The following is a 27,246-nucleotide window of genomic DNA, read 5'->3' as shown; positions in this document are numbered from 1 at the left end:
AGAGTGTGAGAGAGTGAGTTGGAGGATCACAAATGAGCTCAATGTGTGCAAGGAATGGCCAAGAGAGGTCTCACACACGAGCTACCCTTCTATTTATAGTCCCCCATCTAAAACCAACCGTTATGTGCAAAAGGGGGCAGTTCTGCGCACACGCGGACCGTCCGCGCCCTAGGGCCGGACGGTCCGCCGTACACCATAACGGCTATAATGACCGTTGAAACATGTCAGAGCAGACTCAAAAGGTGGGTCCGGACAGTCCGCCCTTCAAGGCCGGACCGTCCGCAACCTGGCAATTTCAAACACCCGAGCTTCGGATCAAACGGAGTTAACACATGCGGACCGTCCGGCTATAAATCCCGGACCGTCCGCGACCTGAGACAGTACTGTCCGGACTGGTCCCCCGGACCGTCCGTAGTACAAATCTATAAAAACACACAGTCCCTGTCCAAAAACGAGTTAGACACATGCGGACCGTCCGCGCCTCACCGGCGGACCGTCCGCCTATAATTCAGGGACTGACCCGAAGCCACCTTCCTCTGGTCAGGACTGCGGACGGTCCGGCCCTAAGGCCCGGACGGTCCGCAGTGCAAAAGAACACAGAGTCAACACAAATGGTCAAACCTCGGACCCTCTGGAGGATCGCGGACGGTCCGCCCCCAAGGGCCGGACAGTCCGCGCGACCAAGACTTCTCAAATCTCAAACATGCTTTTGAATGAACTTTTAACTCACGAGATGAGAAGCGCTGTTAGTCCTTATGCAAATGCAACTACTTGATGCTCTATGAGGCACTAAGTTTTACACAGATCTAAGTCATTGACCCCTCTTAATAGTACGGCTATCTAGCCTACTAATCCGGTCAGGTATCTTCTCTAAACTCCTCAAGACCGGCAAAAGTAAAACCTATATTATACCTTTGCCTTCATCTGATCCACAACCAATGCGTATGACTCTTCAACATTTCCTGTTCTATGTGGTCCAACCCTGCATTCTTATTTCTCCAAGAATCGTTAGTCCACAAGTAGTTGTCATTAATTACCAAAACATTACCAAAGGGGCCTAGATGATTCACAATCTCCCCCTTTTTGGTAATTGATGACAACACCACATAGTATATTAAAGAGAAGTTTAGTTTCTCCAAATCTCTCTCATACCTAAGGTATAAGATAGATCTTGGAGATGAGTTTCATAGGACTTATCTTGATTTGAAGTTCTGTCCAAGAGATAGATAAATCCAAATAAAAACTCAGTATGCAAGAAAGGCTCCCCCTAAGTGTGTGCAGGATTATTTGAAGTTGAAGATATAACACACATAATATATTGGAGCTTGATGGAGACTTTCCTACAAACATGGTTATCGAGGCATACAAGAGATGATTCGTAGAGTGAGCGCAGCAATTATAATCACATCTCGATTAACCACACACAGAGTAATTTGAACTAAAACATAGTTCATCCCACAGAATATTACAAATAATAGTCCACAGACATACGACATAGAGGTACAGATAATAGTCCACAGACATACGACATAGAGTTAATAGATCAAACCAAGTTCCAAATGCATAAGACATAAACTAAAGCAGCATGAAAAAGGTAAAATGCATATGCATGGTCTTAGTGTCCACATAGAACCACCAACTCCCCCCACCAACTCCCCCTGAAGGAGACACCTGACAACTTCTCATCACTTCTCTCCCCCTTTGGCATCAATTGCCACAAAGGAGAGGCCTTACTAATCACTCGGCGGAGGATGCATGTTGTAATAATGAGTGCTGAAGGTGTCAAACAGGGAGGAGAACTGGCCAAAGTCCTGCTGGAGCTGCTGCTGCCTCTGACTTATATCATGCATGTTGTCAGTTGTAGAAAGATTATCAAACTGACTGGAGAGAGCACCCATGTTATCTTGAAAACTTTGTTGCATATTATTCAGCCTTGACATGATGGGATCAGTGACATTAGTGTGAATTTGATCACGAAAGTCAGAAAATTCAGAGTTGAGCGCATCCCAGTTGCTGTCAAAGCGAGACTGCATGTCATCGAGGCGGTGATCCACATGTGACATCAACCCCTCAAAGCGAGTATCAATATGAGTCTCCAGCCCTTGCTGCATAGTGTGAAAATAAGGATCAAAATATCCTGGAGCAGGCTCCCAATAGTGCTGAGGCTGAGGAGGAGGTGGAGGAGGAGGCATCTGCTGTTCCTCAACATTAGAAGCTGCTCCACCCTCATAGCCAGAGTCTTCCTCATCATCTGGGAATGGAGTGAGTGGCCTGGTGAGAAACCCTATCTCATTCTTAAAAGGCCTGAATGGAGTGTGAACAATCTCACATGGGCCCTCAAATCTTGTCTTGGATTTGATGAGAGCCATAATGTAGGGAGCATATGCCAAGTTTTGATTCTTGTCCATCTTTAAATCATTAAGCTGCCTCATCATGAAAAGAACAATGTTCATGACTTCACCATTCATGATGTGCTGGATTATGTTCCAGAACTTATCTCGAATTTTACTCTTATCACCACTCTTGGGAAGAATGGTGACTCTGGCAATCTTGTTGATGACAGCAGGATGATGTCTGAGTCCTGCTGTTTCTCCAAACCTCCTGGGTATACCGAGCCTGGCTGGCTCATAAAACTGCACAAAATCCTCAAAATTATCTTCAGTATAAAGATCCACCCCAGCAGAAATGGTGCCATAGTCCAGACTGTTGGCAGCGGCAAAGTCAGCAAAAGAAGCAGAATACCGCTTGAAGCCAGTCATCCAGGTGATAGATTCTTCTGCAATATCAATCTCTGAGGTAGCCAAGAATTGCTTAACTGCCATTTCATTGAAATCGGTGCGCTGCCCCATAAACTGATATAACCCACATGTTTCAAATTTGGGGATGAGACCCTCCATGACTGATTGACTGAGCAAGAAGGACCAATCAATCACCTGATGCTTATGAAAATTGGTATCCACCAGGGTGCCCCAAAAGACATCAAACTGCAGCTGAGTGTGGAAAAACTGGATATTTGTATCTGATGGCAGAGCATACTGGTTCACAGTCCGTCTAGAGCAGTACTCAGCCATAGAAAATCTCCGCTTGGGATAAGTCCATCCTTGGATATCAATGGGATAATCTGGATGAACATGAAGAAAATCTTCAGCATCCATGGATTCAGTGCCCCCAGCTGAGGATTGGGCCTCTGAATCAGTGGTCGGTGTATAGTCATCATCATTGCCACGAGGGCGCTTGGATTTAAAGCGACCTGCAAGTTTCTTGCGGAGACCACCAAAACCACTGCAACAAGGTGACAGACATCCATAGATAAATAATTGATACCAATCACCACTTATAAAAAGGAATGGAATGGTAATGCTCTGCCAGGGTCCGGATGGTCCGCGCTAGGGGGCCGGACTGTCCGCGCCAGAGGCCCGGACGGTCCGCGTCCACCGGGCGGACGGTCCGCGACCGACCAGGGGCGACTCCAAGAACCCTAGCCGCCACAAGTGTTCAATTTGATGTTTTTGCAGATAATACCCAGCAAAACAAGTTCAAAATTTTGCATAACATTGATATTGAGGAGAACTATCAATCCCACCAATCAGATTTTGAAACCCACTGCTCAATTTCAGATCAGAGAAGAAACCCAAATAATCTCAAAGTTGATGAAATTTGATTAAATCCACAAGATTTGAAGATACCGTGATGAAGACATGTTGAGGGAATGTTGCTGCAAGCTGTCGGACTGTCCGCACGCAACTGCACTTCACGGTCCGCGCACACTCGACACAAGAGAGTATATGGCGAGTAGAGAGCAAGAGAGATAGAGCGAGTGAGCACAAATGACAAGTCTGCGGCCGCTGATCTACTTTTCTGCCCTGTCGCGGACGGTCCGCGCTGGGGCGGCGGACGGTCCGCGCCCTGATGACCAGACGGTCTGCGAAGCTTGAACGGACTGTCCATTTCCTGATGGTGCGGACGGTCCGCGGTCCATGGGCGGACGGTCCGCGGCCTGACACTCATTTTGCCAATTGCTGTCCACTTGCTGATTTTGAATTTCGAATTTGAATTGGGGCTCATATATGGACATTTTGACCAATCCAAGAGTTGGTATGCATGCATATACAAATGATGTAATTGAGTAATACAAGATTTTTGAATTAAACTATCTAGAGCAATTAGAAATGAAAAATGCACAAATAATACCAAATAAATAGCATAAAGAGCATACTTAGACCCGAGATGCAAGACGACACATGTGTGATCAACTTCAAGTCACATTTGAGATATCGATCACATTCATTTCACTTCTTAGAGAACAAAATCTTGTTTCATCCAAAGGTTTTGTAAAAATGTCTGCTAATTGATCATCGGTGCCAATGGAATAAATAGAGATATCTCCTTTGCCAACATGATCTCTTAAGAAGTGATGCCGTATATCAATATGCTTGGTTCTTGAGTGTTGGACCGGATTGGTAGCCAATTTTACCGCACTCTCATTATCACACATGAGAGGCACATTCTTGAAAATAATTCCATAGTCCAATAAGGTTTGTTTCATCCATAATAGTTGAGCACAACAATTTCCGGCCGATATATATTCCGCCTCGGCGGTAGATAGAGCAACCGAATTTTGTTTCTTAGAAGACCATGAAACAAGAGATCTACCAAGAAATTGACAACAACCGGAGGTGCTTTTTCTATCAACTTTGCACCCCGCATAGTCCGAATCCGAATATCCAATTAATTCAAATTGAGCACCTTTGGGATACCATAGACCAATATTGGGAGTATACTTCAAATATCTTAGAATTCTTTTAGCGGCCTTCAAGTGAATCTCTCTAGGAGAAGCTTGAAATCGAGCACACATGCATACACTAAACATAACATCGGGCCTAGATGCGGTAATATAAAGCAAACTACCAATTATTGAACGATAAAGTTTTTGATCAACTATAGTACCTCCTTCATCTAAGTCTAGATGACCATTTGTTGCCATTGGAGTCTTGATAGGCTTAGCATTTTCTAAACCAAACTTCTTGAGCATGTCCTTCAAATATTTTGATTGACTTATAAAAATTCCATCTTTCAATTGTTTGATTTGAAGGCCAAGAAAGAAGCTCAATTCTCCTATCATAGACATTTCAAATTCCTTTGACATCATTTTTCCGAACTCCTCACAAAATAATTCATTAGTAGATCCAAAAATAATATCATCAACGTAGATTTGACAAACAAATAAATCTTTGCCAATTCTTTTAGTGAATAGAGTAGTGTCAACCTTCCCAATTTTGAAGTCTTTGGAAAGCAAGAAATCCCTAAGCCTTTCATACCAAGCGCGTGGAGCTTGCTTAAGCCCATAGAGAGCTTTAGAAAGCTTGAACACATGGTTAGGTCTTTTGGGGTCCTCAAAACCGGGAGGTTGTTCAACATACACTAGTTCACTAATCTTACCATTTAGAAAGGCACTCTTTACATCCATTTGGTAGAGCTTGATATTGTGTGCACAAGCATAAGCAAGTAGAATCCGGATTGCTTCTAATCTTGCAACGGGAGCAAATGTCTCCCCAAAATCCAATCCTTCAATTTGAGTATATCCTTGTGCAACTAATCTTGCCTTGTTTCTCACTACCACACCATCTTCATTGTGCTTGTTGCGAAACACCCATTTTGTACCAATAACATTGTGGTTCTTTGGTCTCTCAACAAGCTCCCAAACTTCATTTCGAGCGAAGTTATTTAATTCTTCATGCATTGCATTCACCCAATCAACATCAAGTAGAGCTTCATCTACACGGTTAGGTTCCATACAAGATACAAAAGAGAAATGTTCACAAAATGAAGCTATGCGAGAGCGAGTTTGAACACCCTTACTAATATCACCCACAATTTGATCAACCGGGTGATCCTTCACAATGGAATGATGAATTCTTGATACCGTTTGATAGTTGCTTGTTGAAGCATTAGGAGGAACCGTAGGTCTTGAAGTACCTTGATCATGAGTATCCATGGTTTCATCGAGTTGTTGGCTTTGGTGATCTTCCTCATTTATAGTTGAGGATGAAGGAATGACAACCACACTATCTTCATCATCATCTTCCTTTGGTTTTATTTCACCAATGGCCATTGTTTTCATTGCATTTATCAATTGAGTTCCCCCAACATCATCGAGATTATCACTCTCATCTTGAGACCCATTTGTTTCATCGAATTCAACATCATATGCTTCCTCAATAATACCATGAGTTTTGTTGAAGACTCTATAAGCCTTACTATTTGATGAATATCCAAGAAGAAAACCCTCATCACATTTCTTCTCAAATTTAGAAAGCCGGCTTCCCTTTCTCAAAATATAACATTTGCAACCGAATACCCTAAAATATGAGATATTTGGCTTTCTACCAATGAGCAATTCATATGGAGTTTTCTTCAAGAGCTTGTGACAATATAGTCTATTTGATGAATGACAAGCGGTATTTATTGCCTCGGCCCAATAAGAATCCGATATATTATATTCCGCTAACATAGACCTTGCCATATCAATAAGAGTTCTATTCTTTCTTTCAACAATACCGTTTTGTTCCGGGGTATATTTGGAAGAGAATTCATGTTTGATACCCTTGTCATCACAATATTGATCAATTCTTGCATTTTTGAATTCCGACCCATTATCACTTCTAACCTTTTTGATGTCAAAGTCAAATTGATTTTGAGCCAATATAGCAAATGACTTGAATGTTTCAAACACATTGGATTTGTCTCGTAGAAAATAAACCCAAGTAAATCTTGAATAGTCATCCACAATCACAAGACAATAAGAATTACCACCAATACTTACAAAAGATGTGGGCCCAAATAAATCCATGTGAAGTAATTCCAAAGGTCGATGAGTGGACATTTGACTTTTATTTGGATGAGTGTTTGCCACTTGCTTACCGGCTTGACAAGAGCTACACAATTTGTTCTTTTCAAACTTCACATCTTTTAAGCCTCGAACTAAGTCATGCTTGGTTAGCCGATTGAGTTGCTTCATCCCAACATGACCAAGTCTTCTATGCCATAACCAACCTAGTGAAGCTTTTGAAAATAAGCAAGTTGTGAGCTTTGCCTCATTAGATGAGAAATCAACAAGATAAAGATTTTCATGTCTAAAACCTTTAAATTTAAGATTGCTACCATCAACACTAGAGATAACAACATCTTCAACTGTGAAATTGCAACAAAATCCTAAATCACATAATTGAGCTACGGAAAGTAAATTAAAATTCAAAGACTCAACCAATAGCACATTTGATATAGAATGATCATTTGAGATAGCAATTTTACCCAAACCTTTAACCTTTCCTTTACGATTATCTCCAAATGTGATACTATCATAATTTGAGCAATCTTCCTCACTCATTTGGGTAAACATCTTCATATCCCCGGTCATGTGTTGAGTACATCCACTATCCAACACCCAATGATTCCCTCCCGCCTTGTAGTTTACCTACAAAAGGAAATCAATCTCTTTTAGGTACCCAAACTTGCTTGGGTCCTTGGATGTTAGTGACCAGGGTCTTTGGCACCCAAATAGCTTTCTTTTTGTTTCCAAAAATTGAAGTACCAACAAATTTAGCATGAACACCTTTTGCATTATGAGAAAGAACATAACAATGCTCAAAACAAGTGGAGGATACATGTTTGAACTTGGGACAATTTTTCTTAACATGTCCCTTTTTGTGACATTTGTGACACACTTTGTCACATTCTTTCACAAACAATGTCTTTTGCTTTACAAAAGCATTCTTTCCTTTCTTGGGAACATATCCAAGACCTTCACGGTTAAGAGAGCATCGTTGACTTCCCAATATGAAATCCAATTTCTTCTTACCACCATATGCCTTTTCTAGGTCATGAGTTAGAGTATTTATTCTATCCACTAACACTCCATTCTCAACAATAATTTTTGATTCATCAAGAGCAATATTATTATTGAGAGAAATTTTGCATTTATCACAAATAGAGTTAGTAGGTAGTGGTTCACTTGTAAGACTATCAAGTAAGTCACAAGTGACTCCAACATCCTTAGTGACCACCTCAACTTCATGCACAATAGATGATTTTTGAGCATCCGCAAACTTCTCACAATTTTCTTTGAGGTCATTGTGAGAGGTCTTGAGCTCCTCAAAAGACACTTGGAGGTTTTTATACAATTCCTTCAAGGCCTTAAATTTTTCTTTTTCTTTGTGCATGTAGTCATCGGCCTCACCTAACATTCTAACAAGATCATCATATGAATAGCCATCATCATCAACATCATCGATATCATCATCATCATTTATATCATTTAAATCGGTGATGATTTTTACCTTAGCATCTCCCTTTGCCATGAGGCAATGGGGGGATGAGAAGAGTGAGGGAGCTTCCTTGATGGCAATTCCAGCATTAAGCTTGGATGAGGTGTCATCATCATCATCATCCGAGCTATCATCCGAGTCCCATTCAACTAAGTAGGCTTTGCCATCTTTCTTCTTGTTATAGTATTTCTTTTTCTTCTTGTCACTTTCATCTTTGCCCTTCTTCTTCTTGCTTGGACAATTCAAGGCAATGTGACCGGGTTCCCCACACTCAAAACATTTTCTATCATTGAAAGCATTTCTTCTAGATGTTTGACCTCTTCTAGGTTGACCTCTTTTCATCTTCATGAATTTATTGAATTTCCTTACAAATAAAGCCATGTCACCATCACTCTCACTTTCATTTTCTTCATCATTGCTATCTTCCTTTTCAATTGCCTTTGAGGCCTTGGCTTTGAGAGCAATAGATTCATTTTTCACCTTCTTTGCCAAACTTAAAGCATCGGCTTGTGACTTCTTAAATATATCTTGAGTGAGAATTTCTCCCAATACTTCGGTTGGAGAGGTTGTAGATAGATCACTCCTTACTAGCATTGTCACAATAGTCTCATATTTCTCCGGAAGTGATCTAAGGAACTTGTGTGTGAAATCCACATCCGGTACATTAAAACCAAGTCCTTTGAGTTCATTTACAATCTCATTCAATCGATTGAACATATCGGATACACTCTCATCTTCTTTCATAATAAATTGCTCAAACTTCCCTTTGCACACATATAGTTTGGCACTCTTCACAATTGTAGTTCCTTCATGAATTTCCATTAGTTTTACCCAAATCTCATGAGCGGTTGTGAGATTCTTGATACGATTGAACTCATTTATATCAAGAGCATCATAAAAGACATTCATGGTGTTGGGGGCCTTCGTCCTCCGAAGGTCCTCAAAAACATGATTTGACAATATTTTCCAAGTGAAATGTACGAACAGGTATCTTCGGACTTAGATTATGAACATGAAGTACGATCAGGACGAAGCTTAAGCTAGACGAAGGAGGATTGAGATGGATGGGCTGATCACCAAGCTGTACGAAGGTTGATACAGAGCCGAAGGTGTGAGCAGGAAAGCTTCGGCGTGACAGCAAAGAGTGGAACCGACTTAAAGATGAAAAGGCTATTCAGACCTCGGTAGACTACTATAGAATTATTATCAAATGTAAAGGGCATGAATGTAATTTTGTAAGGGCTGTGTCCCGTGCCTATAAATAGGTGAACAGTATCCCTGTACTGTTCACGCTGACTTGGCATTCACTTTTTGCGTCATATTTGTATTGTCATTTCCTTCCGATTGAAGGTACACTTGTGATTCAATAATATTTTTATTTATGCTCAATAATAAATGATTGTTCATGTTTTCTTTTATATTATTTATATTTTATCACCTTCGTCATTGTCTGATGAGTTTATGAAGGTATGTCCTTCATAACCTTCGTCCGCAAGTCATTACATCCTAAGGGAGATAATGCTTCGGAGGACGAAGGACATTAACGATTAACATTTTCTATGTTGCCTTGGTCCTAACTCTTGAAGTGCTTGAGAACAAGTCCCCAACATTGGCGCCCACCTCCGGTGAACTCACTTCCATTTCTTGAGCTTTTCAACATCTTCGGCAAGCATCACCTTCGTCATGCCGCCGAAGAAGGCTTCAGCACCAGGGGCTGGCACGCTGCAGCCGCTGGACCCCAATCAAGACGTCCTTTCTCTTAGAGAGGCACGAAGCCAGAAGAGGAAGGCTACCAGTCCAACACCTCCGGAGGATGATCTAGATCAGGAGATTCAAAATCTGGAAATCCTTCAGCAGCAGGTTCAACGCAAGAAGGAAAAGATGGCCAGGGTAGCTGAACTGCAGAGGCAGATAGACGAAGCCTCTGAAGAAGTCCGTCATCTTGCTCAGGACGAGCAACACAGAAGGCCTCAGCATCAAGACCTTCATCAGGAGGGTTTTCCCAACGAAGATGATTGGTATGACAATTTCCATCATGGGAATTTTGTTTTTGATGATGCTTCTCCTCTGTCCGCTGAGCTGCAGGCTACACCTTGGCCCCCGTCCTACAAGCCGCCTCAGCTCCCTGTATTCGATGGCCACTCAGACCCGAAGCAGTTTTTGATGAGCTACGAAGCAACAATGTCTTCGTATGGTGGCAATGCTTCAGTCATGGCCAAATCTTTCGTTATGGCTGTCAGAAGTGTTGCTCAAACCTGGTATTTCTCCCTTCGCCCAGGAACGATCACTTCATGGCAGAAGCTGAAGGATTTGTTGTTAACCAGCTTTCAAGGATTTCAGACGAAGCCGGTCACTGCTCAGGCTCTGTTCCAGTGCACTCAGGACCACGAAGAATACCTTCAGGCATATGTCCGAAGGTTCTTGCGTCTGAGGGCACAGGCACCAACGGTGCCCAATGAAATTGTCATCGAGGCCATGATCAAGGGGCTTCGTCCTGGACCTGCAGCTCAATATTTTGCTAGGAAGCCCCCTCAGACTCTGGAGAAGCTGCTCCAAAAGATGGACGAGTACATTCGTGCCGACAATGATTTTCGCCAAAGAAGGGAGGAGGCTTTCAGATTTTCTGAGTTTACCAGGGGCTTCGGAGGAAGATTCTATCCGAGGCATGTCAGGTCCATCCATAACTCTACTCAAAGTGATGATAAGGGGAATCAGCAGCACAGGCCGCAGCCCTCCTCACAGGCTTCGGGGCAACAACAAAGCTTCTTCCGGCCACCAGCTCCAAGAGGAAGAGGCGCCAGGGGCTTTGGCGGAAGATTTGGAGATCAACCAAGGAGAATATTTTGCTTGTTTTGCGGTGAAAACAAGGGCCATACCACCAGGATGTGCCATGTTACCATCCAAAAGCAAAAGGAGATAGCCGAAGCTGCAGCACAACAAGCTCAGCCGAAGCAGGTCATGCATACTGCTTCGTGCCATGTGCCTTACATCCCAGAATACGTAGGTAACCACCCTGCAATTTCTGTTGCTTCGGCAAGTCAACCTCAAGCTTCCTGGCAACAACCTCCACCTCCACCACCGCTGCAACAAGGCCAACAGCCAGAAGGGAGCCAATATGCTCCACACCAAAGGGACTTCAGAGAGCAGTCCGAAGCTCGTACAGTCAACAGCACCGTGCCGGAGTCAAAGCACATTTATTGACAAGTATCCTACTTTGATAGCAGTCTTTTCCATTTAGTTCTATTTTCTGTATAATAAAGAACATTTCGATTTTCATGTAATGGTCTTGTGGTTGGTCATAAGGGAAATCTACTTTCTCCGAAGGCTTAAGTTGCTGAAGCTTGAAAGTTTGCGGAGGACCTTCGAATTATTAAAAATCCTTCGAAGTAACAAAAAGTCGTTCTAAGGAACGCAGAGTAAGTTGCTGAAGTTACAAAAAGCCGTTCCAAAGGGAGCGCAGTGTAAGTTTTTTGCTCCAAAGACGTTCCTAAGGGAATGCAGAGCACACAGCGAAAAGTCAACGCTGATACCGCCTAAGTAAAAGGCGAAGAAGCTCCAAAGACGTTCCTAAGGGAATGCAGAGCTTATACCGCCTAAGTAAAAGGCGAAGAAGCTCCAAAGACGTTCCTAAGGGAATGCAGAGCTTACAGCGAAGAATCAGCGCTGATACAAAAATATTGTGTGGGGATATGTGTGTATCTTTCGGAACAAATGTCATCTACGTAACATAACATCATCACATCATTTTGCATAGCATAAGCATCATACATCATGTTGCATATGGCACAAGAAGGGGACACAATATTGATCTTCGGAAGTATGCTTTGAAAGAGTGAAAATCGTGTTAAGTCACAAGGAGACACAATCTTCATCTTCGGAGTATAGCTTCGGAGAATGTTTTCACGAAGCTTGGATATTCTTCATCTGAGCACTATGGACATTGTTGTGATACATAAAAATTTTTCTTCACGAAGCATGAAAAGAAGGGAAGGTGTTTTTTCGCCGAAGGCTCAAAAGCGGTACGTATGTAAAGTTTCATGCATCGTAAAGAATTGAATAATGAACAGAGACTTGTATATTACATTCAAATGTACCAAATATTACATAAATCACACTTCAACTGTTTTTCCTAATAACACTTAGTCTTCTCTTAATACTACTTCGGCAGCCTCATTTAGAAGCTGTTCAACAACTTTATCCACGATAGTTTCGGCCATTTGTTTAATTTCGTCATCCCCTTTTGTGTGAAGGTCAACAAACGATCCAGCAGGTTCTGAGGGAAGAGAATATTTTTGCATTACTATTACAAACCACGAACAAAGTTTGAAATAAAAATTACAACACGATACAAACTATTAATTAATACCTAATTGACCTTCGGGCTCTGCGCTCTTTTCAGCAGCCTTAGCCACTTCTCTAGCATCGTGAATGCCTTTTTCACTTCTTTGAATAATTTCTCCTGCCATTTCTCGGCCACCATTATCCTAGATGTCGGTGAAAAATTTTCCACCAACTTGGCTAGCTTCGGTCGAGGGGTCTTTAATATCTTCAGCGGATAAAGTGGCTTCGGATTGCGCAAGCAGCTTAATATGATCACAACCTTTCTTCTCTAGAACAGTAGCAATTCCTCTGGCGCCCGAAAATGCGCAGATATCACCGCGGCTGCTCAGGATTTCCTCGAAAGCTTCTGCTTCATGACTAATCCATTCCAATGGACCTTCGGGATTGCCTCTGGAGAAGCTTTCTTCACTAGAAAATGCGCCAACGCTGGCGAAGCTGGATTTTATCTTTTTGACGCATTCTATAGATTTAACATAGCATTTCCTCTGGGATGCACGAAGCTCCTGAGTACTTAACTCTAAATGATTAACCAAATGATCACTAAGCTCTCGTTTTGTTTCTTCAAGCGCACGTTCCTCTCTAGCTCTAGCTAGCTGTTTCTGAAGATCTTTAATCTCACGTTTTTGGGCTTCGGCCTGGATCTTTGAGGCAGCTTCGTCCTTTTTTACCTTGTCTACCAATGTAAGCAAAATTTTATCCTTTTCCAGAGCTTCGTTTCTCAGTTTAATAACTTCTGACCGAAGGTTGTTGAACGCAATTTCATAGCTCTCATCTTCGGCACTCTTTTGTGCTCTTAATGCGTTGCTTAGGATTAAGCCCTATATGTAAAGACTTGGAATAAGAATAAAAGAATGAATTACGTATTGTAAAATTTTTTCAAAACGACTAATTCCCATACCTTTAGGCTGTTATACGCAAGACTGTCCGCGAGATCCTCCTTCGTCATAGCACATAATCCAGGTTCGAGCTTCGGGAACCCCATACTTCTAGCCATCTCTCGGCAAACAGATAATTCTTTGTTATCAGGGAGGCAGTATAGAAAGTCATCCTCATTTGTCCCATTGAACACCACTGCTCCCTTTGGATATTTTAACTCTTTGGCATAGTGATTAGCTTCATGAGTCTCTTCTTCAGATAATTTTTTCCCCGAAGCATGTCGTATGATATAATCGCATGTGCTGGCAGGAGCTTCGGGGACGGCAGTGTCAATCTTCTCAACCAAAACTGGTTCTGATGTTTTTTCGGTTTCCAAAGATTGTTCCTTGGTGGGCTCTGAAGGCCCAGCTTCAGCTTTAGCTTCAGCTTCAACTTGTTGCTTCGAAGTTTCAGTAGACGCTTCAGCAAGTTCAACAGTCTTCTTTGGAGTTGTGCTTGAAGACATAATTATTTCCAAGACATCTAGTACGTTCACCATTCTTTTTCTTTTTGGGGTCACCAATGGGCCCTTTTGGATTTTTCCTGTTTCAGCATTCGCTGAAGGACTTAAGATTTCCAATATTTTTTGTCCTTCAATTCTCGATTTTTCCGCCTTCTCTGCTAAAGGTGCTTCAGATTTCTCATCTATCTTCGGCACTGGAGCTGGTTCTGTAGCTTCAGAGGCCAAGGAAATTTCACCAATGAATTCTGGCACTGTGGCCGGCTCAATAAAGCGCGCTCGGTGGGTGAGCACCTTCATCTTTTTCCTTTGCGGCGCTGGCTCATTAGTGGCACTTGTGGTAGATTCTGCTGCAGAAGAAGTATTCTTTCTTTTGCGACCCAACACCGGATAGTGATAGTCAGGGTAGACAAACCCGACTGCGTCAAATACCCGGTTGAGTCTTTTCTTCTTTCGGCCTCCGAAGGCTGCTGATAATGCAGTGTTCTCGGCCTTCGAATATGCCCCAAGCAGTTCGTCACTTAATGTTTCAATGCTTTTCAACCAGTCGTCATCAGGTTCAACAAATTTATCCCCGTATTTGAATGTGTATTTTAGTCTGACCAGTCCGCCTTCGTCGGACTCTTTGATGGTCTCCTTCGGCATTTCCCACTTTCCTGCAAGTGGCCACACCCTGAAGGCAATATGTTCTTGAATCAAGTCCCTTGTCCCAATAAAAGAGCAGACTACGCCGAAGGCTCTTTAGCATTCCTCGGCTGCTTCATCCATTTTAACCTTCGGCCTTCGAAGTCCGAAGCGTTGCCAGATGGGGCGCATAATGATGCTCTTGACATCTTCTTGCGTTGTCAGGTCATTCTTTACATAGAACCATTCAGTCATCCAGGCTCCGGGCCATCTCTTCCGAAAGGTTGGTACAGGGCAGCTTGACCCGGAGCGGGCAACGAAGCTGTAGCACCCAAAGTTGTTGTGATATTGTTCTTTCCCCCAGGGCTTCGTCTCATATAACAATTCATGAATGTTGCAAAAGCTTTTGGCATTTGGTTCTAAACCTTGGCTTCTCGCAGCCCAGACAAACATCCCCATTCTTATGATAGCTTCGGGAGTAATTTGATGAAGGTAGATTTGAAATGTTTTCAGAACTTCAACAACAAAGTTGCTTAGGGAAAATCGAAGCCCAGCCTTGAGAAAGCTTCGGAAGATTACGACTTCATCTTCTTCGGGGGTGGGAGAAGTTTTTTCTCCAGCATCAGCTCTCACAATAGATATATCTCGAAAATACCGCCCCTTCATATTATCAATATGACTCTGCTTAATGGTGGTTTTCCCGAAAACCGCGTGACTTGGCCGCCATGGCCGGTCTTCGGACTCTTCCCCACCACTTTCTACATCGTAGCTGTCGCTGTCACCAGTATCTTCAGACAAGCCTTCCAAGATCTCCTTGGTGATTTTTTCCGTATTGGTCTCCGCCATAGCTATAAGGAACCCCAGGTTCTTCTCTTCAGAGAGACTCAGCTTCATCTCGGGATCGGCCTTTTTGTCTTCAGACATCTTCGGAAATGCTAAAAACTGTTTTCAATGTCGAAGCTTCAAAACTAAAAGCTCAGTAAATTTTTGCGCGCAAGAGCTAAAATTGAGTAAGCGGGGGCAGATAGCAAGTGTGCGTACCAAAATGAGTTTGGGGTATGATCTTATTTATACGCCCAGTGCGGTGAAAGTCGAAAGACCCGCTTGTCAGTGAATGTTGCTATTCTAGCAAAGGGAAGGTGTTTTTTCGGACCTTCGGCTTAAGGCCTTCGTCCATATCGCAATCTAAATTTATCGCTAACAAATTAATATTGCGAGGGGCTACTGTTGGGGGCCTTCGTCCTCCGAAGGTCCTCAAAAACATGATTTGACAATATTTTCCAAGTGAAATGTACGAACAGGTATCTTCGGACTTAGATTATGAACATGAAGTACGATCAGGACGAAGCTTAAGCTAGACGAAGGAGGATTGAGATGGATGGGCTGATCACCAAGCTGTACGAAGGTTGATACAGAGCCGAAGGTGTGAGCAGGAAAGCTTCGGCGTGACAGCAAAGATTGGAACCGACTTAAAGATGAAAAGGCTATTCAGACCTCGGTAGACTACTATAGAATTATTATCAAATGTAAAGGGCATGAATGTAATTTTGTAAGGGCTGTGTCCCGTGCCTATAAATAGGTGAACAGTATCCCTGTACTGTTCACGCTGACTTGGCATTCGCTTTTTGCGTCATACTTGTATTGTCATTTCCTTCCGATTGAAGGTACACTTGTGATTCAATAATATTTTTATTTATGCTCAATAATAAATGATTGTTCATGTTTTCTTTTATATTATTTATATTTTATCACCTTCGTCATTGTCTGATGAGTTTATGAAGGTATGTCCTTCATAACCTTCGTCCGCAAGTCATTACATCCTAAGGGAGATAATGCTTCGGAGGACGAAGGACATTAACGATTAACATTTTCTATGTTGCCTTGTTCCTAACTCTTGAAGTGCTTGAGAACAAGTCCCCAACACATGGCTTGATCATTTGTGAGGATATTCTCATTATCACTAACGGATGGTTCATCTTCCTTCAATACAACAAATCCATCTCTAACAATTGGCCAAATTTTTCCACCCATTGCTCTAAGATGCATTGACATTCTTATTTTCCAATAATCATAATTGTTTCCATCAAAGTGCGGTGGCTTCCCAATGTGCACATTGTTGTTACTAGCCATTTTGTCCCACTCCGGGATGATTAGATCCACAAACAATGGAGTCCTCGGCTCCGATACCACTTGTAGGATCTAGGACACCGGCTAGAGGGGGGGTGAATAGACGGTTTTGACTAAAAACAACAATACTAAGTAAATTTAATCAATACAACAAGAGGAATAAATTTACTAGTGTCAATAAGTAAACAATGTATGAAAGACAACTACGGAGATTGAATACTTGAAGAACAATAAGCAAAACACTAATCAATTGCAAGGCAATAAGTAATGCTAGAAGGAATAGACACCGAAATTTATCCCGTGGTATCGGTGATTTGCCGATCACCCCTAATCCACGTTGAGGTGGACTTCAAGCTCTCACTTGCTCCTCTATCAAGACACGACTTGATCTTTGAGCCAAGTGGACAAGAAATCACTCAATACCTCGATTCCACTAATGTCACCTTTGCCGCTCCGGCGAGGTAGGCGCGAACCCCTCACAATCAACACCGCGGCTTCTCCACAATCTTCTTGGAGAGCTCGACGGAGACAATCACCCGAGCCGTCTAGGAGGCGGCAACCTCCAAGAGTAACAAGCCAACAACGCTTGCTCGGTGTACCACCTAGTGCCTCAAGAATCACCAAATGATGCAAATGCACTAGGAACCCTCAATCTCTCACTAGAATGCAATCTCAAGCAAAGAGTGTGAGAGAGTGAGTTGGAGGATCACAAATGAGCTCAATGTGTGCAAGGAATGGCCAAGAGAGGTCTCACACACGAGCTACCCTTCTATTTATAGTCCCCCATCTAAAACCAACCGTTATGTGCAAAAGGGGGCAGTTCTGCGCACACACGGACTGTCCGCGCCCTAGGGCCGGACGGTCCGCCGTACACCATAACGGCTATAATGACCGTTGAAACATGTCAGAGCAGACTCAAAAGGTGGGTCCGGACAGTCCGCCCTTCAAGGCCGGACCGTCCGCGACCTGGCAATTTCAAACACCCGAGCTTCGGATCAAACGGAGTTAACACATGCGGACCGTCCGGCTATAAATCCCGGACCGTCCGCGACCTGAGACAGTACTGTCCGGACTGGTCCCCCGGACCGTCCGTAGTACAAATCTATAAAAACACACAGTCCCTGTCCAAAAACGAGTTAGACACATGCGGACCGTCCGCGCCTCACCGGCGGACCGTCCGCCTATAATTCAGGGACTGACCCGAAGCCACCTTCCTCTGGTCAGGACTGCGGACGGTCCGGCCCTAAGGCCCGGACGGTCCGCAGTGCAAAAGAACACAGAGTCAACACAAATGGTCAAACCTTGGACCCTCTGGAGGATCGCGGACGGTCCGCCCCCAAGGGCCGGATAGTCCGCGCGACCAAGACTTCTCAAATCTCAAACATGCTTTTGAATGAACTTTTAACTCACGAGATGAGAAGCGCTGTTAGTCCTTATGCAAATGCAACTACTTGATGCTCTATGAGGCACTAAGTTTTACACAGATCTAAGTCATTGACCCCTCTTAATAGTACGGCTATCTAGCCTACTAATCCGGTCAGGTATCTTCTCTAAACTCCTCAAGACCGGCAAAAGTAAAACCTATATTATACCTTTGCCTTCATCTGATCCACAACAAATGCGTATGACTCTTCAACATTTCCTGTTCTATGTGGTCCAACCCTGCATTCTTATTTCTCCAAGAATCGTTAGTCCACAAGTAGTTGTCATTAATTACCAAAACATTACCAAAGGGGCCTAGATGATTCACATACCTGTGCTCCAAACTCAACAACATTCCATATACTTTTGTGGAGTTAGGTTAGATGAAATTTCATTAAATCACTCCACCTAGCATAATCTTCACCGTCAAAGGTTGGCGGTTTGCCTAATGGAACGGAAAGTAATGGAGTATGTCTAGAAGTACGAGGATAGTGTAAGGGGATCTTACTAAACTTTTTGCGCTCATGGCGCTTAGAAGTTATGGAGGGCGCGCCGGAGCCGGAGGTAGATGGCGATGAGGTGTCGGTCTCGTAGTAGACCACCTTCCTCATCTTCTTTTTCTTGTCCCCACTCCGATGCGACTTGTGGGAGGAGGCTTTCTTCTCCTTCCCTTTCTTTTTGTTGCGGGACTCTTCCGATGAAGCCTTCCCGTGGCTTGTAGCGGACTTGTCGTCGGTCTCCATCTCCTTCTTGGCGTGATCTCCCGACATCACTTCGAGCGGTTAGGCTCTAATGAAGCACCGGGCTTTGATACCAATTGAAAGTCGCCTAGAGGGGGGGGGGTGAATAGGGCGAAACTGAAATTTAAAAAGTTAATCACAACTACAAGCCGGGTTAGCGTTAGAAATATAATCAAGTCCACGAGAGAGGGTGCAAAACAAATTGCAAGCAAATAAAGAGTGTGACACGCGGATTTGTTTTACCGAGGTTTGGTTCTCGCAAATCTGCTCCCCGTTGAGGTGGTCACAAAGACCGGGTCTCTTTCAACCCTTTCCCTCTCTCAAACGGTCCCTCAGACCGAGTGAGCTTCTTCTTCTCAATCAAACGGGAACAAAACTTCCCCGCAAGGGCCACCACACAATTGGTGCCTCTTGCCTTGGTTACAATTGAGTTGATCGCAAGAAAGAATCAAAGAAGAAAGCAATCCAAGCGCAAGAGCTCGAAAGAACACAAGCAAATCTCTCTCACTAGTCACTAAGGCGTTGTGTGGAATTTGGAGAGGATTTGATCACTTGGGTGTGTCTAGAATTGAATGCTAGAGCCCTTGTAAGTGGTTGAAGTAGGAAAACTTGGATGACTTGAATGTGGGGTGGTTGGGGGTATTTATAACCCCAACCACCAAACTAGCCGTTTGGTGGGGCTGTCTGTCGCATGGTGCACCGGACAGTCCGGTGCACACCGGACAGTGTCCGGTGCGCCAGCCACGTCACCAGGCCGTTGGGTTCCGACCGTTGGAGCTCTGACTGCTGGGCCCGCCTGGATGTCCGTTGGCACACCGGACATGCACTGTAGAGTGTCCGGTGCGCCACTTCGCGCGTGCCTGACTTCTGCGCGCTCTGGCACGCATTTAATGCTTCTGCAGGTGACCGGTGGCGCGAAGTAGCCGTTGCTCCGCTGGCTCACTGGATAGTCCGGTGCACACCGGACATGTCCGGTGAATTATAGCGGAGCGATTTCCCGAAGCTGGCGAGTTCCAGAGTCGCTCTTCCCTGGGGCACCGGACACTGTCCGGTGTACACCGGACAATCCGGTGAATTATAGCGGAGCGCCTCTGGATTTTCCCGAAGGTGAAGAGTTCAGCGTGAACTCCCCTGGTGCACCGGACACTGTCCAGTGGCACACCGGACAGTCCGGTGCGCCAGACCAGGCACACTTCGGTTATCCCTTTGCTCTCTTTGATGAACCCAATTCTTGGTCTTTTTATTGGCTAAGTGTGAACCTTTGGCACCTGTATAACTTATACACTAGAGCAAACTAGTTAGTCCAATTATTTGTGTTGGGCAATTCAACCACCAAAATCATTTAGGAACTAGGTGTAAGCCTAATTCCCTTTCAATATGATCTAGCTATATCAATTTTAACAACACACACTGTTAGTGTCTGTGTTTTGACTACGGGTCCTAACCAACTAGTAAATAATGCCGCGTGACCAGAGTCTAGATGGTGTGCGAGTTGACACAAGCAATTTATCCTAATTCGGACAATGCAAAGCCCTACTTTCAGTAGAGGGAGGATGAGACATATATTACTCGCACCGAAGTGCCTGCACTAGGGATTACAAGCACGGCGGGAGAGAGGAAGTCCCCAAGTCTCTATAACTGATTGAGGTAAGTGCCAATATCGAAGGCGGAGTGGAGAACTGAGTGTTCGTCTGTTTGTCCTGCTTGTCCGTCCCCCTGGAGGGACTCTACTGCCCTATTTATACACGAAGGGGATGTCCGCAGTGAAGCCTGGTGTCGTATTCAAAGGAGAGATGTCTTGGCGCCCAGCAAGCCGACGTGATGGTGCACTGTATTGTTGACTTGTGTCTGTTGCTTTCTTGCTGAGAGCCGAGACAGAAGCCGAGGTGTTGTCTGTATGCCCGAGCCCCCAGGGGAGAGGCTGCCCATACCGTAGTTGTTGTAACAGCGCCGGGGTATGGGCTAAAGGCCTGCTTATGGGGTGCGTCAGCGTCCTTGCGTGGGATGATGTCGTGATTCCTTGCTGCGTTTATTGAGGCTAGAGCCTTGCTCGCGCGAGGTGGAAGTCTTCCCGAGGTGTTGGACGAGCCAACACCTTGACGTGTGCCACAACCGATGAAGTGGCCGCCCGGGATTTGCGGCGGAGTAGATGGCCGAGGCCGAGCTCGGGCGAGGCGGAGAATTCATCCGAGACCGACCTCAGCGTCGGGCAAGGTGGAGAAATCGCCCGAGGGCTGGACTTGGCGACGGGTGAGGCGGAGATTGCGCCCGTGGGTTGGATTCGACATCGGGCGAGGCGGAGATTTGCGCCCGAGAGCCGGTCTGTTTCGCCTGTCGTATTAGACGTCCCATCGGAGGATAGCAGACAGCATGCACGCACTATAGCGGAGACATAATCATGCTGTTGCGCTCGGATGTGATTGTTGTCTTGTTAGCCACTGTGCACCTGCTACCGCGACATGGGGTAGGTATTAAATGCGAGTGTTCCCTTCCTATTTTCGGGCGCTTTTGTCTTGCCTGCCGTGGATCAGCTCGGGCGAGACAGACGGAGCGGTGGCGACCTCGGGCGAGGCGGAGTTCTGCCCGAGGTGGAAGACCCTCAGGGAGAAGCCTCGGCTTAAGAGGTACCTCGAATGTTTCCCCTTGAGGGTTTCGTCCCTACTTCTCTAAGTGCGCTCTTCAGGGGAATAATTCGGGTATACCTAATTATCGCCCCCGACAGTTAGTAACCTCATGTGTTTGGAGTAGAGATGGCAATGGGTACCCGTGACCCGATACCTGATGGGTATTTACTCCATTAGGGTATGTATGTGGGCTAAATATTCTACCCATGGGTCTGTTATTGGGCAAAAATCTTCACCCAATGGGTAAACAGGTATTAGAACGTTCCGCCTTCACCCATACCCGTTAACCCGTGGGTATAAAATACCCAATATAAACTTAGCCCAAACATGAACTTTGACTTTAGTCATCCATTGTTTTACTATTTAATAACCTTTTAGGCTATAATGTCATAGAAGGCTTAACGACAATTTAATGACTATGTAATGGAACATGTAATGTGCTATGTAGTACTATCCTAGTGTTACTACTTTATCTAATTATTTTTGGTGTGTTGAATGGATGGTTAAATGATGCTAGAAATTTTGTAATGGTATTTATATGGATATACTTGACATTTATATAATATAATATTTTGATAGATGTTTAATTTTTGTGGGTATGGGTGACCCGATGGGTGACCCATACCCACATGGGTATGTGTATGGGGGTAAATCCATACCCACAAGTGTATATGGGTGACCCGATGGAGTTATTTTTGTGTCGTGGGTATGGGTATGGGGTAGTAATACCGGTGGGTATTTACCCATTGCCATCTCTAGTTTGGAGTCTATCGTACTCCCAAATAATTGGTTCTATTTAGCTAGTGCTATAAGGCTGATATCTCATTTGTTGTGAGCAAGCTAAATTGGTTTTGGTTTGTGTCAAATCCTAGAGATGATCATCATCGTGCACTCGAGAGAGTAATGTGCTATTTGAGAGGTGGAATGAGCTATGACATTTACTATAGTACTGTACTAAATACCAAAGGATACTAGAGCGTTACTATAGAAGGTTATTATGATGCAAATTAGATATTTAATGCTGCTAAGATGTATAATCCAATTAGATATTTTATGCTATTTGAGAGGTAGAATGAACTATGACATTTACTCTGTACTACCTCCGTCCTAAAAATCGTTACAAAACAGTAGTTATTTTAGCTATGATTTTTATGTTTATATTCAAATAGATGAAGATAAACCTAGAAATATATAAAACACATCCATCAAATATTATATGAACCATATAAAACACATCCATCAAATATTGTATGAACCTATTAATTAACTAAAACTGATTTTAATTTGGGACAGAGGGAGTATGTAGTATCTCCAGCCATAGCTGTGTAGGGATGAAAACGGGACGGGAAATTCCCGTACCGTCCCGTTTCGAATACTGTTTTTTCCCGATCGTTTTCGAATTGTTCGGGAACCGATTAGAAACGGTACGAAAACGATTTAGCTAGTTTTTCGATCGTTTTCGTATTTTTCGTTTTCGAGTCATGCTAATACCGTTTTGTACCGTTTTATATAATATGAGATAGATCTAACATATAATTTATTTAAGTTATAGAATTTTGTTGTGTTCAAGATGAATAAACGAAAAGCAAATGTTATAATTACTCTAACTAATATGAATGATGAAAAAGAGTTGTTTGTGTATTTCTAAATCTTAAAAATTAAATAATACATCACCTTATTATGTTTTTGTTAAAACTACAAAATAGTTATCTTTCCGACTAGTTTATCGTTTTCGATCGTTTTCGAATAACCGACAATTTCGATCCCGTATTTCGACCGTTGGTTTTCGTTTTTGTTTTCGTCCCGGCCAAAAAATATGAAAACAAAAACAATTTAGTTGTTTTTTCGATCGTTTTCGACTGTTTTCATCCCTATAGCTGTGCAATATCTGCATCCACTTGAACATTTGTTACAGTCGAACGAAAAACACAATTTAGAAGTTCAGTTCCACCACATGTACGGATGTACTAAGACTAGGAAGAGTGGACGACACACCAGAAAGGAGAGCAACTGTCCACCAAATTACAGTAGATCATCAATCAATATTTGTTTCCGACTTGAAATCAAGATATGATGAACCAAATTGTATTACTGCACTCAGATCAAAAGATGCCACGATGCTTCGAACAGTAAGAAGCTCAGAAATGACCACAGCGCATTTAACATCAAATTTTCAAGAAAATCATGATCATATTAATTAATTGGCTACGTCAAGATGGTTTCATGGAACACACTCGAGCTGTACATGAGGTTCTATTTCAATAGGGAAAAAGTAGGTGGGACATTTCAGTTACAAATAGTAGATAGTCACATGCTACAAATATCTGATCCTATTGTATGATCACCCCCTGACCTGCCTTAGAGTAGCATTAATTAATCAATGAAAGAATCGACTGTTTAGCTGGAAGGAGATTTTTGGCAGCACGTCATATCCGTTTTACTACAAACTCTTCCCTGCTTAGGTTGTCAATGGACCTCCCACTTCCATCTTTGGGGCACATGATCAAAGGTCGTGCCCGAGTACCATCAGAGTCGTTATCAATGCCTCCGAGTTTTTGCTAGGGCAGCACTCAAACTACTGCGGCTGGTGCCAAGAGAACACTCATCAATCATATTCTGGTGTCTTATCACCTAGCATGTGAGGATACCTACATAGTCAACGTATTTATACTTTAAATGAAAACAAACTACTATACAATTGGCTGATAGTAATAGTATAAACTTTAAACCTTGAAAAACTAGGCAACCAATTAGAATCAACTTCAAAATCCTGTACAGTTATTTAATTTATGATTAAAACCCCAGACTATATCCTGTTGAACAGTACAAAAACTGCCACAAGGGTGTTGACATTATACACTTAGTTTCGACATCTTCTCTGCTCTCACATGCCTAATGAAATGTGTAGTAAACTTTCATGTCAGTGCACCATTTCGAAATAACAGGGTTGCAAACATTGTTATTCTATACATTTCTAACGACAGCTTATTGCCCCTTAATAATATAATTCTCTACTATGGAGCCACTCTACCTTATAGTTTGCCTGTAAATTTCTCCTGCTGTAAGGGCCTGATTGTTTTAGCTTTGGTTTGTGGATTCTGGTTTCAAACGCTAAAGCTAAAACAAATGGGTTCAATCAAACTCCTTTCTACACCACAATCCACAAGCTACATCATTCGGCTTACAGCTTTTAAGGGTCCGACCCTTTATACCCTACAACCTATAATTAGCTTTTAAGAATCCAGAACTAAAACAAACAAGCCCTAACTATCAGAAGTTCAGAACTAGAATAGATATCCTTTGACATGTTCAAGAAAAAAAGCAAATTACTAAACCAGTACTTACTTGTTTATATGATACTGCAGGGAAACATGTCATGAAAGACCATTGGGATTATCTTCCACCAAATCTGTAATAAAAAATGTGCAAATTTTGTAATTCCATGAATCATCACAAAAACTACTGTGGCTAAGGCCTAATTCGAAGAAAACCAACAAGAAACAAATTACACTCACTAGATCATGACCGTCCTCCTATATAGCACCTCATCATCAGTATCCTCGTCATCATCTGACACTAGCTGGCTGCCTGGCATCTGAAGCTTCCCACCCATCGTAAACGAAGGACCTGGTGCATCCCCTTCTATAAAATCCCCTTGCATCCTGTCCTCAAACCTCATATCACTGCAGTTCAAGAACCAATCCAAGCTACACTTAATCCCCCGACTTGTAACTCTCATATACCTAGGCTTGATTCTTGACTCCAAGCTGTAAGTAAAATATTCTGGGTATTCTAACAATTCACTCATTGGTCTCTTCATCTCACTCTTGAAGAAGTACAAACTGTTCTTCATGAGCTCGATCCGCAGCAGTAGAATCTGAGGACAGCGGACCACCATCCGAGCAACATCCTCATTGGAGATCCCTCGTCCACGGAGGAACTCCACAGGCTTCAAGATCACATTCTGATTTAAGCTTACAAGCTGTGGCAACTTCTCAATCACACGTGCGAACCCATCTGGGTCGATCTGGAGCTTCAAGGTGAAGAAGTACTGTTGTGCCGCTAGCTTCGCTTTCAGTGGCAGCCCGAGTATAGATGGGTACTGTGCAATCACCAACGGCAGGGCCTCCTTCTGAATGCCAAAGCTGAGCAATGCCTCCACGTTTGGTTTGACCGTTTCCTCAAGATCATAGCCGAGAATGTAAGGTCGCTTCTCTAGGATCCTCGCCAGGATCCGCATGGGCAGCCCGAGGGAGGTGATGTAGTCGCAGAACGGCTTGATGGTAGTGCCAACCCTCATGCCAAGGAAGAAAGGGAAGTGCGTTACCATGGGACCGATGTCTCGTGGCGCCACGCCGACGATGCCGACAAGGTAGGCGACGGAGGTGCTGATTGTGCCGTCGGGCTTGAGTCCCAGGACGTCGGGGTACCGCTCGAGGACGCGGGGGAGGTCCTGGCGGTCGACGTCCAGGCCACGGAGCGCCTTGACCATGGGAGCGAGGTCGACGGCGACAGAGGCGTGGAGGCAGGCCGGGTAGGCGCGGACAAAGGCGGCCAGGCGGGCGCGCGTGACGCCGAGCTTCTCGAGGTAGGAGAGGACGGGGATGACGTTCTTCCTGAGGGAGCAGGCCAGTAATAGCGGGTAGTTGGAGAGGTCGTCGGTGGAGAGGCCGAGGCGGAGGAGGAAGTCGAGGCGCTCCTGGAGCACCTCGAGGGACGAGGGGAGCTCGACCGCCTCGAGCTCCCCGGCGGGGTCGGAGACGCCCGCGGAGCGGAGGAAGTCGAGCGCCAACACGCGCGAGACGAGACGCTCCTTGCGCCCCTGTATTACGCCCCATGTCACCGACGGCATGTCGTACTCCGGCGGCGCGGATGAGGAGGAGAAGGCGGCCGACCTCAAGGAAGAGAGCCAGGCGAGGAGGGGGCCCTCCCGCCTGGCCCCCGCCTGGCCAAGGCTCCGGAGCGCGCGGGCGAGGGCGAGCATGGCTGATGGACGCGGCGCGCCCGGAGCAGCACAGGCGGCGGCGGCGGCGAGGCGGAGGCTGGATTGAGCGGCGTGGGGTTCTGCCGGCGGCGGCTGGTCTTTGGGCCGTGACGAAGTGGCGCGCGTCTGGCCGCTAGGTGGCGTCCGCCTGGGCTGACCAGGGATTTAGTGGGCTGTGGGCTGGAAAGCGCACGGTTTTCCTTCTCCCGCGTGTTGAGCTGGGCCCCCGTCTCACTGGCGTCGGCGGACCGATCTGGTGGACTGCTTTGCAGCTCTGGAGATAGAGTAATTCCAAACACCCCCCAGTCCAACAGCCGCCCAACCTCTCTATATGGGACTAGTAAGGTCTTGTTATTCACTTCAATTCATATGTATTGAAGTGAATTATAGTGTAATCTATATCTTTATCTCTTTTCTACTATATTAAAACACCAGCTTTAACATCGTCCTGCATTATTTTTTACAAATATCTCTCTAAAATTCTACGAATCAACACGCTGTCCTACATACTTCTCTGTCCCACCTCCCTATGGGCCCATACATCTTCGTCCCCAACCTCCATCCCCACACCGCCTCCCTGCGCCCTCCCTCCCCACGCCGCCTCCACCACGCCTCCGCTCGTCCAAATCTCCTCGCAACCTCCCTCCCCACTTCCCTGCTCTGCCCGTCACCTCCCCGCGACCTC

At 44.4% G+C, this 27,246-nt stretch overlaps 1 protein-coding gene across 3 annotated transcripts; it reads right to left on the bottom strand.

The window, feature by feature from the left end:
* Positions 1-23,747: 23,747 nt before the first annotated feature.
* On the bottom strand, positions 23,748-26,808 carry LOC100279410 (uncharacterized). Of its 3 annotated transcripts, none has more exons than XM_008678872.3 (3): positions 25,093-26,808; positions 24,923-24,986; positions 23,748-24,225 (listed from the first exon to the last, which is right to left on the bottom strand). In XM_008678872.3, coding segments are annotated over exons 1-2 (1,470 nt in total). In that variant the 5' UTR covers positions 26,562-26,808; the 3' UTR covers positions 23,748-24,225; positions 24,923-24,985.
* Between the last annotated feature and the right edge of the window lie 438 nt (positions 26,809-27,246).

Source organism: Zea mays, chromosome 4 (assembly GCF_902167145.1).
Source record: "Zea mays cultivar B73 chromosome 4, Zm-B73-REFERENCE-NAM-5.0, whole genome shotgun sequence".
Taxonomy (NCBI): Eukaryota; Viridiplantae; Streptophyta; class Magnoliopsida; order Poales; family Poaceae; genus Zea; species Zea mays.
This window is presented reverse-complemented; position numbering and strand designations above follow the sequence as displayed.